Below are 13,430 nucleotides of genomic sequence, written 5' to 3' on the forward strand. Positions count from 1 at the left end.
AAGGGAAAAGTCTATATACAGCTCAGGCTCCAAACAATCAAATTAAAGCTTATCTCAAAAATTTCATTAGAAGATGTTGTTTTGATGTTTAAATATTATCAAATTGATCATCTCGACATCAAGGTACATAAACATGAGAAAAAAATAGATTTTAAGTTTTGAAAATAAAATATTTTGTGACGCATTTTTGGACTGTCAAATTTTAAAATTTTCAAGTTTTTATAAATCTGTCCATCTACGTTATTTTTGAAAGATTAAACTTTATAAATAAATAAAAAAATATATTTTAAATAAATATAAAAATATATTTTAAATGATGCACCGCATTCTCCGCTTTACATATTCATCAAAGAAGATACGGTACATGAATAACTGCCCCTTTCAAAATGTAAGAGTGAAGTGTCCTAAATTCTAAAAAATGCCCCTTTCAAAATGTTCAATGAATTGAAGAGAAGTGTCCTTAATTTCTAAAAAATGTCCCTTCCAAAATGTTCAATGAATTGAAGAGAAGTGTCCTCAAGTCTAAAATGCCAAGAGCTGTGCTCTGCAGTTATTTTGATTTTTCAAGAGAAGTCCTGATATAGCACTAAAACTCCCACATTTCTTTCGAAATACAAACACTACAAGGGCTAGCAATGGGGCCAAGCCCGACCCTTAAAAACTAGGGCTTGGGCCACAAAATGTTGTCCAAGGGCTGGGCTAGACTAAGTGCCATCTCAATTCGGCCCTCCTTTTTCATTTTTTTTTTACTTTTTCTTAGCCCGGTTTTTTTAACTTTTTCTTAGCCCGGCCCTATATAGGTAAGGGCCAGCCAAGCCTGGCCCAGGCCATTGCCACCCTTTACAAAGTGCAATATATATATATATATATATATATATATATATATATATATAGGTTTTTTTTTTTTTTTTTAAGGGGATGGGTGAGTGGAGGGGGCTTTATTTTTTATTTTTTTGAGGGGGGTGGTGGTTGGGGGAAAGGGGTTGGGTGGGGCATGTTTTCAATGGGAAGTTAGAGAGAGATGCCAGAAAGGAAGAAAAACAAAGAGGAAGTTTTGATTATGAGTTAATTCCATAAATATCTGCAAAGTTTTGAAATAAGAATCTAGAAATATGAAAAACATGGTTCCTCTAACCCTAAAATGAAGAAACTAAGGGAAAGAACATCATTATGGAGAAACTAAGGCACAGGACCATCACTTTGTCCTGTAGACTAAACTTTTTGCAAATCGTATTGAAACTTCTTATATTTTATTTTAGACAAGTACAATTTGATTGCTATCTTTGTATCAATATTGAAATGGAGAGAAAAACCTAGGTATTATCTCTAATGGCCCATTAGGGAACCATCTAATTCTTTTAATTTGGCTGTTTTTCTCTAAGTTCCTAGCAAACCTTGCCTCTTGAAAAATTCTTGAAAGCAAAAAGAAAAAGTTTATACAAGGTCGAGGCCCTAAACTATCAAATTAAGGCTCCCCTCAAAACATCAGTACAAGAAGTTATTCCGATGCTGAAAAATCCTCAAATCCGATCATCTTGGCCTTGAGATACATGGACATAAAAAAAAGGACTTCAAGTTTTGAAAATAGTGCATTTTGTAATGTATTATCTAGATCGTTAATTTTCAAGTGCGCATAGATCTACTTGATATGCAATGTGTTTGAAGCTAGAAATTGCATAATTAAAAATAAATTTTCAATCCATCATAAAGATTTTCCGTGTTGCAACAACATCTTTCGATACTATTTGAAGTCAAAAAAGCCTGAAGTGGCTCTTGCATGAATGCATGAATGCACTTTCGGCATAAAAAATCTTCATGATGGATCTAAAATTAATTTTCAAATCCGTCAATAAATTGTAAAACTAAAAAAGGATAAAGATCTTGCGGATACGAAAACTCTTATTTTTAGGGCGAAATAGATGGTCTAGATGATTTGTTGCAATATAACACATTTTTAAAATTTGAAATCCTAATTTTTTTACATGACCACAGTGTTCAAGCTGACATGATCAATTTAAAAATTTTTAAACACTTAAATAAAATTTTGGATAAATTATGTGGTGATGCTTTACTTATTTTGGCAGTGCTGCAGCCCATCAAACCATATACCTATCAAATTATTTCGAAGTATTTAGTTTTGAGGGGCAAACCTACTCAACTTGGGGCATTCCCGATAAATCTGCTAGTTGTCAAGGGCAAAGTTATTTATTTATTTTAGTATAAATTACTCGCCTTAAAATTCGGTGTGCTCAAAATTATCAAAGCTTTTCAACTGTGTCTGCAACTTCCAACTTCCTTCATTTCGTAACCTTGTCGCCCTAATTTCTCCAAATATGCTCTAGTTTCCCCTAAGTCTTCTCTCTCTCTCCAATTATTCGCTATTTTTGCCTTAGTTCTTCTCTCTCATGGAACATAGCCCTGTTTTGTGCCCTAACCGATACTTCACATGAGACTTTCAATTTGGCCTCATTTTGATCCATCGCTCTTTTTGTGCATGTAAATTTTTGCCCTAATTTCATTCTCTCAGTTCTACAACTTATTTGCAGTAGTTATTGAATTTGTTCTGCAGTTTTTTTTTGCAGTATTTATTGAATTTGTGCATTTCTGAATTGTGTTTGCTATAGTTTGGACTAGTCCTTCGTTTTCTGCGTCTTTTGTGCTCTAATCCTTCCAAGTCTTCAACTTCGCTCTAATCCTTCCAAGTCTTGAACTTCCATTGAAGGGTCTAATCTTTCCAAGTCTTGAACTTCCGTTGAAGTGTTCAATCTAAGCCTGATCACTACTTTGATGCATTGAGAGATACAATGGGAAACTGCTTTTCTAGCAAAAATAAGAAGCCTCCTCGAAGGCTTGGGAGTAGCCATGGCCAGGCCATTGGTTCGAGCTCAAGATATGGAGGAAAAGGCAGATCTATGAGGAAGGAGAAGGTCGAAGAAGCTCTGATTCATGAGCAAGCTCTTGCTGCTCTTCTTCTGCAGCAAAATGGTGTTGCACCATTTGATCGATCTTCTTCGCTTAGGTATCCTGGGCCTGGACCTAAGCAAACTCTTCCTCGAAGCTCTAGTTCCAGGGCGAGGTCCATGACTGATCCACTTCTTAAACCGCAACAACTAGTTAATCAGGTGAAATCTAGAGTTTTCCATTTGAAATTTGTTCGTCATTTTTGTGTTCTTTTAACACGATGGCTCTGCATTAGCTTGGTTTTGAATGTTTTTATTGTTGTTTTCTTGATTCTTGTATTTTTGGATGTATTTAGAATTTATTGGACTTTGGGTTCTAAGGTATGGAGTTTTTTTATTGAACTTAACTTATCATTTTGATGTTCTTCTTTTCCAAAGATGCTTCTGCAAAGGTTGGTTTGAAATGTGTGATTTGTTATTTATTAGTTTCTTTTGGATTTGGAGGATATAATTAGAATGTACTGGATTTCGGATTGTCTGTGCTGTATATTTTAGGTGTTAGAATTCAGCTGCTAGGAAAAATAAACAATTAATAGTGACTGTTTTTTATTTTATCACTTGAAGTGAGATTCATTTCAGTTATTTTCTGGATGTTTTGCGACTCCTTTTTAACGTATATATTATTCTTTGTTATCTCTAGTTTAGGTTTCTAACTTTGTCATTTGTTAAGAACGGTTTGCTTTGGCTGTACTTTTTTCTCTTCACTTCGCTGTTTGCTTTCCGTGCTCAATTTTGTACAGTCTTCTTTATTCATCTAAATTTACACTATTCATCTGAATTTATATCAAGTTTAGTATGTATGTTTTGTTTAAGGTTTCTGCATTCAAATTATTTGAAGGTGTTAGAAATCAGTGGATGGAAGTAACACACAATATGGAGTTCCACTGGTCAAGAGCATTCTTTGCCAGATATTTTCATTGTTACTTTTAAGATACAATTGGACCCCTGGATATTTTTGTTCCAATAACCTAGATGCATTTAATTTTTCATATTTCTGATTATTCATGAGATTCGAAAATACACATCAAATGACTGACTTGCTAAAGGATATTTATTTAGGAACTTAGTTAATTTTTTTTTCTTTGTTTGAGAAATATTTGGGAACTTAGTTATTTTCACTTACATGATAAAGAAAATATATAAGGAATTATAGCCTTTCCAGGATTCCTTAGGTTAATTCAATTCTACCATCATCAGCCTCCTTTTGCCCTACCTTAGTGGTATTGTTTCTTGATATTTTCTATATCCTATATTTCTTTTTCTAGTTGTGTGCATTATTTTTCCATATGCCTGTAGCATGACATGTCGTGCCTTCGTGCAAGAGCCAGTTCAGGCTTTTTAGATGTGCTTGTAGTGGGAGGATAAAGCCTGGTAAAGTATAGTATGATGCATATGGTCGTCATGATGGCATGGTCATAAGGGTCCTCATCGTTATCAATAGGTTTGACCGTGATGGAGGAGGTTAGCCCCACCTAACATGTCAATAATTATGTTGCACCTCCAAATCTCCCTATTTCGCTGTCCATCCCATTTATTGGATGTTGATGATCATGAGGACCACGCATTATGGCCACCATATGTATCATTGTGTGCTTCTCCTATAAGATTGAAAGCCTCTTGAGCGTATAATCATGTCTTCAGCTAGTATTATATGCTTTTATACTATCTTCACTTTGTGAAAACTTATCTTTTGATGCCGTGTTCCTGTTCTCCTTTTTCTGTATCTTTTTTAATCAAGTTCTATGAGTTCTATCTGATTCACCTCCTATAATAGGACTTGAAGATAGATGATCTAGAGACGAATCACTTTCTTCTTGTTCATGGCGGTGGGTTTGGTGCTTGGTGTTGGTACAAAACCATAACCCTCCTAGAAGAAGGTGGATTCAAGGCCACTGCCATTGACCTAACCGGTTCTGGAATAGACTCCTCAGATGCAAACAGCATTTCAAGTCTCTCACAATATGTTAAGCCTCTTCTTGATTTTCTTGAAAGGCTTGGAGATGGTGAGAAGGTTTGTTTTATCCTTCAATACTTATTTACTAAGGGGCTAAACTTTCTCAGAGCGGTGGCTTATTGGTTACCATCTTGCTTTCTTACTCATTTAGAAAAATGAAATTTGACTTGAACAATCCTTCCTGTTCCATCCTAATGTAGGTCATTTTGGTTGGGCATGATTTTGGAGGTGCTTGTATATCATATGCTATGGAGGCTTTTCCACAAAAAGTTGCAAAGGCTGTTTTTGTTGCTGCAGCAATGTTGACAAGTGGACAGAGTGCACTTGATTTGTTCTCTCAACAGGTATGCCTTACAATCTGTTTATCTCTGGCCATGATGAAATACGTTTGGTGTGCATGATATATACGTGGCTGTTGATCTTGTGATCTTGGAAGCTATCCCTATCGCATTCCAATAGTTCCTGTGAAGCTATAGTACGTGCTGTTATTTGCTTTTTGATTATCTGTATGTCGTTAAACAAGGAAGGGATAAAACCAGGCATCTATCATGTGTTTCCTATCAACCTTGTCATCTGTCATGTGTTTCCTCTCAATAAAACAACTGTTACTCTTTCTCCAAATTTAAAAAAAACAAAACAAAAGTGACCTTCTGACATCATGCTGAAGATGATTGAAAGAAATTTGTTATTTAAAAGTCATTGGTTGGTTGAGAATGTTTCTTATCTATCCATTATCTCCCTTTCTCTGGATACTTTCATTAGGGCCTGGTTGCTTTTGCTTGGGGCCTTGATTTCTTAATGAGCTTGTGGTATTTAGAGACATAGAACGGGAGAGTGGAGTTGTTATATAGATATTGGAAATATCTGTGACCATGTGTATTGGGCATTGTTCGACTTGTTGTTGCCTATGATGCAAGCAAACTTCGATATGCTTAATAATATACCTGTCTTGCATCATGTCAACACTGAGCTGGTACCAGATGCTCCTAGGATAATTATCAATATAAAATGGCATAACAATATAAAAATAAATTTTAATTTTATGAATTATGGTATGGTATATAAACGTATCAATGTGTTGTGTGCTTATATTGATGTAGTGCAGTTTGGATTGACCAATGTCACCAACTAAAACCCCATTATCTTTAGATTTACTCATGAATAGTTTTACATTGCTTAGTACTATCCAGCTATTTTTTTGAATATGTTAGTACTATCCAGCTATTCATGAACAAGTACTGCTTCTCAACCCTGTTTGATTGAAAAAATGGGAATTTCTATACCCCACCTACTTAAAAAACATAACCTATTTTTTCTTCATCCATGAATATCTCCACAACTCCATTTCATGAATATGGTTACTGAGAATGCAAACTGGCTTCTATTATTCAAGCTTATAAAATGTGTTTGTCTGTGTCAAATAGGAAACTTATATCTCTATTTGTATTCTGTATATTGACAAATGCCGAGTTGTATCCCCATGCTCTTTATATCCATGTATGCTGGATATGTATTCAGCATGTCGGAGGGAATGGGGTTTAGTAGTAAATGGAGGCTATGGATGGGGGCTCGCATAACCTCACCTATCTTTTGCATTCTGGTGAACGGCAGCCTGAGGAACTTCTTTGGTAGCTCAAGGGGTTGGGGCATGGCAGTGTATCCCTTTTCTTTGTAGTTGTATTCAAGGCATTAACTGAATGTTGCATATGCAGTGACTGTTGCATATGCAGTGAGTGATGGTGATTGAGATGATTTTGTTGGGTTGCAACACGCAGAAGGTCTCTGACTTTGAATTTGCAAGATACTCCAAACTCTTTTGTGATGTAGCTGGAACTTCTCCTAATACGGTACAAATTGGTGTTCAATGGCGTAATACATGGATCTCAGGAAGACTTTGTTTATCGTGGTGAAGATAGAGGTACTCAGAGATACTACTTGGACTGTTGAGCTTTCTGTTGGGTTGCTGTTGTGAATTGGTAAGTTTGGAACTTTGCTGTGGGATCCAGCAGTTGAGTGGATCAAATGGATGTTGGCCCCGAGGAAGGGCTAGGTTCTCTCCACTGGGGGTTTCAATGGCGAATATCATTCCTAACTATTTTGTCTTTATTCAGCCTTCTGATGGTCCAATGTCCTTCATTTCGTAGTTTACATACCCACTGCAGTGTCAGATGTTGCTAAATTGGCATGTAAATGGTGAAGTATTGTCTCACTAGGATTCCTGACATCACACTCTTAAGAGTCTTCTTGGATTTCTTCTCTCTGCGCACAAGCTTTAGTTACCTTCAAAGAATCTTCGATCAAAGAAGTGTCATAAACTCTTGTTCTCTCATTATGTCTGTTAATAACTGAATCTTTTTCTCTTTCCACCCTTGGTCTTCTTTCTTGGAGGCTCTTGTTTTCTTGCAAGACTTGTTTCTTTCTTATACTAACTCATACGATTTCATTAATAGTTGCCCAAACTTTTATAAAACTCTCAAGTTACCCCAATGTTGTACTCTGAAAGCCTAGTTATTTAAAATTTAAAAAATTTATCCTCTAAGAGAAAGTTCATAGGTTCAGGATTCATGAAAAGGATTTGTGTAGCCGACCCGAAATAGTTGGGAGAAGGCTCTGATGATGATGATGTTTTTGTTGTTGTTGAATCATTGATGACGATGATTATCTAAGAGAAAAGTTCCCAAACTTCTGCATTTGAGACATTGGTTATATATTTCCTAGAGCATTTTAATCTGCAAGTTCAGAAATGTTTTAATAAAATACGACTTCATGTTTTTCAAAGAAACCCCAGGTCAATTCAGGGAATTCTTTTGACAAGTTTCACACACTTTAGCTTAACAAACTTGTCCCTAAATTTTTAAGATATCTTTTTGTATTTGTTTTAATAGCACATTATGGCACCTTTTTGTGACCTTGCAAACCCCTCATGCACATCCTTATACATGTCTGTGATAGTTATGGATGCACGTAACTAATTACTTGAGAAGCACATTTCTGTGATAGTTATGGATGCAAGTAACTAATTACTTGAGAAGTAGACATACCCATGAACCCAATGATTCTAATCGCACCCCTACAACTAGCAACTTTCACAAAGCTTTTGTGGGAGTCATCGCTCAGTCCTTAGGTATAGGTGGATCCTAGGTTACTAATCTGTTGAACTTATTTGATCCCTTTGGGAAGTTGTTGTTTATCTTCATTCTTAGGAGGTAGATAGGAGGCTTTGGGATTGGGTCTCTTTTGTTTTCTTTGGTGAGATCCTTGTAAATGTAGAAGCAATTTGAATAAAGAGGAGTACAGTTGACGAAGGTGAGAGCGGGAGCTGGGGTTTGTTGCTTGCTAGAAGTTCTCTAGTTTGGGAGTGCCCAGATATTTTATATATATATGGAAAATGCTGAGATTAGCCCACTAGCTCCTATAAACATATGTGTTCATATGAGCCTAATGGCCCATATTGAATCTGGGCCGATCTCACGGTCACGGCCTCATTTCGTATTTGAATTTTAATGTTTTTCCTACGAATCCAAATAATTTGAAATTTTAGGCATGTGTTCTTAAAAAATAGGAGAATCTAAGAAAAATATCAAAACATAATTTGCAAGAAATAATTTGATCGAAATACCCCTGAAATAATTCGGGGTATTTTGGTCAATTTATTTTTTGCGAATTATTTTTTAAATATTTTTATTAGGTGTGCCTTGATGAGAAGAATGGGCTCTTAAAATTTCAAAAAACTTGGATTTGTAGAAAAAAATTAAAATTAAAATACGAAATGAGGTCGTGACCATCAGATTGGTTCAGATTCAATCTGGGCCGTTGGGCTCATATGTTCATATGAGTTAGTGGGCTAATCTCAGCATTTTCCTATATATATATATATATATATATATATATATATATATATATATATATATAACGGATGGTTCCGTTGCACTGCCACAGACATGCTAGGTCCGTGGCAGTCGAAAAACACATGCCTTCCGATTTTTTCCGACGGTGATAAGCCTACGGGAAAAAATATATTCATTTTCACCCATAGGCGTTGCGTTGTCTCTTCATATATATATATATATCATTGTACTCAGCAAATTTTGGACACTTCTATACCTTTGTTTTGTGCATGGAGTACTTTTTTAATAAGGGGATTTTTGGTCATTAGGAGGGGTGTGATGTCATCAGCATGGGGTGTGATATCATCTCATGGAGCACACTAGTGGCATTTAATGCTCTATGTGGGTGATGTCACACTACATGTAGATGATATCATACGCCTCCTAATGATCAAATATACCCTTACTAAAAGAAAGCACCATGTACAAAACAAGGGTATATCAGTGTTCAAATTTTGTTGAGTACTATGATAAATTACTCTATAGTGTGAGCACCCAAACATAACCCATATATATATGGACTTGGTTTCTTTGTGGCCAAGTCTGTATATGTAGAAATGCGGGCCTCTTAATAAATCTATTTTTGAGATGGATTTTAAGACTTAATGTTTAAGGACATGTAATCTCTAACATGGAGATCATGAATATGAAAAAATAACTAAAGTTTTTAAAACTAGAAATAATAATTCTATTTGGATCGGTAGTTTCCATTGTTTTTAGATGGAACACTTACTTGCATTCATCTTTAAGATGGATGCTTTACACTTTCTGGACCGCATATGTAGAAATGCGGTCCAGCTCGCATGAAACATTTTTTTTTATATATATATATATATATATATATATATATATATATACTTGACAAATTTTGGACACGTATATACCTTTGTTTTCTCCAACAAGTGATTGCCCTCCCTCTTTGGGAGCGAGCGGAATCGCCATCCATGTTAGGAGATCCAGTAACTAAGGAGATGAAGACCTCCCTTTGCATCGTGTATTTGCCAAAGGACTTGGTAGTATTTCTATGGCCTCGTTGGAATTGTTTGGGTGTACTTTATTCTCTTGCTATTTTTGTAAGCTTACAAAAGCTCTCTGTTTTCTGAGAGAGTTTCACAGAGCCTGTTGGAAGATTGATTTCCTTATGTGTCCTTGCATTGTCTGAGAACCAATAACTAATCATGATAAAGTCTGGTCATGTTTAAGCACATGGTATGGGATAGTTCACTCAAAAATGTTAAAAGTAAATTCATAAATTACATCAAGCATTCAAACCCTCTAACTTTGAAAAGTTCAACAAAAATTTACTTATTTATGTATTTATTTGGATGTATTTTGAGAAGTAAGCTTGGATACAAGCCTTTGGGCATCATGCTGTGACCAACGTTTTGCAGGTTTTATCAGTTTGTGACAAAAATAAGCAAAATTTCACAAGTTGTGTAGGGATTGGCTTATGGCTAATTTGGCAATCAAATAATAAAAATAAGTCGACTTATGGCTAACTTATTGGTGGTTGTGTTCATCAGGCCATCCCCAACGATCTTATGCAGCAAGCTCAGATATTTTTGTACGGGAATGGAAACGATAGACCTCCTACTGCCATTGATCTCGACAAGTCAGGTTTGAGGGACTTGTTATTTAACCAGAGCCCTGCTAAGGTATGTGTTTTAAATACTAGTGTTTTGTTTTTGAGATCAGAACTCTTTTCATTTTTTCTCTCAATCAATTACAACCCGAAAGCGAGCTTCCCTTTTCTTTAGCCGCTGTAAATGGGCAGTCTCTTGCTTCTTTTTTGGTTGGTGGAGAACATTAGTCTTTCCCAATTATGGTCAATTATTGAAGTATTGCACTTCTCCTGAAGAGACTAGGCTACTGTTACCCCGTTTTAAGGATTGAATGGTTTTGTGAGCATCTTAGAATCAGATAAACTCTTGACAACTTGTGAAACTGATGGTCCCATCGTTTTTCTTTTATACACACACGCACCAGCCCCAAGGCCGTCCCCCCTTCCTGTGTGTGTGTTTCAGTCTCTCTCCAATCAGGATCTTAGCTGTCTATTAGACATAGAGAGAGAGAGAGACACATTGACCCCACCCTTAAATGTTAATTATTTCTCACTTGGTTTCTTTGTTTCTGTTCTTGAATAGGACATTGCCCTTGCCTCAGTTTCCATTAGGCCAATTCCCTTTCCACCAGTCCTTGAGAAACTTGTCTTGACACCAGAAAACTACGGCTCTGTTCGCCGATTTTTCGTGGAAACACAAGAAGACCATGCCATACCCCTTGACCTTCAACAAAGCCTCATAAAAGCGAACCCTCCTCATAAGGTTTTCAGGCTCAAGGGAAGCGACCATTCCCCCTTCTTCTCAAAACCCCAAGCTCTACACAGGCTTCTCGTTGAGATTTCAAAGATTCAGTAATCGAATTCTGGTGTTGACTGCCCCGGAATCCGTAGTTTGTTTTGCTGACCCTCTGACCTTGAAAGAGAAAGTGCAGAATGATCCATGTGAATAGAAAAGTTATGGTCATAAATGGCAGCGATAGAGAGAGGCGCCCATATCACTTGGGTAATGTCCCGCTTTGTGGTTCCGTTATCTACATCACCGTCCACCTATTGATTGGATGGTGATAACACTTGTGAATACAGTTTTTGTATTATCATGTGGATCAATGTGCTTTCCACCATTAGAAACCCGAATTGAAATTTAATTAGTTGCCCTGAAAGCCCTGGTCTTTCGGCAACCCACTTGTCACAAATAATTTACGTTTGGCTCTTGGCTCTTGGCTCTTGCAAGAGGGGATGGGTGGTCATGGTCAGCTCATGCATGGCATACACATCATGTATTGGCAGTGCCTCACTATCTTATAAACCATTCAATGCGTGAAATAACTTGTGCGTCATTCCGTTCATGGTTTGGCCTGACGCATGGGTCATTTGGTTAATTGGAGTTGTTTTTTTGGGTAAGTTGGTTAATTGGAGTTGAGCATGCATGGATGCATGTGTATGGATTCTAGATCCATGGAGGTATGTATGCACACACCCATGTATGGGTTTCTATGTATGATGATGGAGGTGGTCAGGGCTGGAGGTTGTAGAATTCATCGGAAATTTTTGAGATAAATTCATTCCTTTCTTATTTAACTATTATTATTTTTTAGTATTTTGACATTCATAATCTGGCTTTCCTCTTCTTTCTCTCTCTCTCTCTCTCTATATATATATATATATATATATATATATATATATATATATATATATATATAATGCCATAGGGAGAAAATGTAGTGTTTTGCCCCACAACGGCTCTCATGTTTTTCATAGAGCCATTGCAGTTTTCTGTGTTTTTCGCGTAGAAAATTGACTGCACCGGACCACAACGGATATAGCACGTCCGGCACGGTTGATTCTATGTTCGTTACAATCGATTTATCCACATCGTCCAAAAAATTCAGATGGTGCCGAGCTTATGGGTGAAACACTGTTCTTTTTTGCCCATAAGCTTTACGTCGTGGCTTATATATATAGGAAAAGTCTTCTTAATGTCTGTAGGCGAAAATGAATAGTGATTTCGTCTATTCTCATCACCGTTTAAATTTTATCGTGTGGTCACGATTGTTCGTAGTATTTTTTTTTTTATTTTTTTTTTTGTAAATCAAAATGATTTGAAATTAAGAGAGCATATATATCTTATTGAAGCGCATCTAATCAAAATATAAAAAGAATTATCCGTGAAAACAAAATTGGTAAAAATACCCCTGAAACTTTTTGAGGGTATTTTGGTCAATTGTTTTCATGTAAAATATTTTTTTTTATATTTTTTAAAGATTCCCCTATTTTTGATGAATATACGTTCCAAATTTCACGATATTCTGAGTTGTAGAAATAAAATGGAAAATAAAACATTACCGGCCAATCGTGATGGCGTGATGAATTTTGGACGGTGATGAGGGTAGGTGAAATCATGCACCTATAGGCGTTGTGTAGTATTTTGCATATATATATATATATATATATATATATATATATATAGAAAAGTTTATATAGAGCTGAGGCTCTAAACAGTCAAATTGGAGCCTACCTTAAAATTTCATTATAAGAGGTTTTGATGCCCAAATATCCTCAAGTTGATCGTCTCTGACATCAAGATGCATGGACATGAGAAAAAAATGAATTTCAAGTTTCCAAAATAGTACATCTTGTAACTCATTTTGGATCGTCAATTTTTAAGTTTTCATAGATCTACATTATCTACATTATTTTTGAAGCTTTAAATTTTATAATTAAAGATGAAAATATATTTTAAGGCTATCATAAAGATTTCTAGTAATGGAACCATATTTCTTGACACTATTTGAAGGTGGGCTCTAATTTAATTTTTGAAACCTTGGCTATATACAATCCTCACTCACACACACACACACACACACACACACACACACACACATATATATATATGGAAAATGATCTTGTGAGCCAATGGGCTCACAGGAAAAAATAAACCCAATCTGGGTCGATCTGACTATCATGGATGTCCAGTAGTATTTAAATTTAAATTTGAATTATATATATATATATATATATATATATATATATATATATATATATATATATATATATATATATATACACAT

At 35.7% G+C, this 13,430-nt stretch overlaps 1 protein-coding gene across 2 annotated transcripts; it reads left to right on the forward strand.

The window, feature by feature from the left end:
- Positions 1-2,238: 2,238 nt before the first annotated feature.
- On the forward strand, positions 2,239-11,943 carry MES11 (methyl esterase 11). Of its 2 annotated transcripts, none has more exons than XM_011625677.3 (6): positions 2,239-2,496; positions 2,723-3,122; positions 4,735-4,971; positions 5,115-5,258; positions 10,325-10,456; positions 10,946-11,943. In XM_011625677.3, the coding sequence occupies exons 2-6, from the start codon at positions 2,805-2,807 to the stop codon at positions 11,216-11,218; spliced, it is 1,104 nt and encodes a 367-aa protein (XP_011623979.1). In that variant the 5' UTR covers positions 2,239-2,496; positions 2,723-2,804; the 3' UTR covers positions 11,219-11,943. The 2 variants fall into 2 exon arrangements, with proteins under 2 accessions (XP_011623979.1, XP_020523831.1); XM_020668172.2 differs by having other exon boundaries at positions 2,252-2,496; positions 2,625-3,122.
- Positions 11,944-13,430: the final 1,487 nt, after the last annotated feature.

This window comes from Amborella trichopoda, chromosome 10, assembly GCF_054954075.1.
Source record: "Amborella trichopoda isolate Santa Cruz 75 chromosome 10, AtrichopodaSantaCruz75HAP2 v2.0, whole genome shotgun sequence".
Taxonomy (NCBI): Eukaryota; Viridiplantae; Streptophyta; class Magnoliopsida; order Amborellales; family Amborellaceae; genus Amborella; species Amborella trichopoda.

What these genes read in the sequence shown, in the direction of transcription:
- MES11 (XM_011625677.3), top strand. Translation starts at nt 2,805, where the DNA reads ATGGGAAACTGCTTTTCTAGCAAAAATAAGAAGCCTCCTCGAAGGCTT. An exon ending in CGCAACAACTAGTTAATCAG is followed by an intron (nt 3,123 to 4,734) that starts GTGAAATCTAGA and finishes CTCCTATAATAG; the next exon opens with GACTTGAAGATAGATGATCT. An exon ending in TTAACCAGAGCCCTGCTAAG is followed by an intron (nt 10,457 to 10,945) that starts GTATGTGTTTTA and finishes GTTCTTGAATAG; the next exon opens with GACATTGCCCTTGCCTCAGT.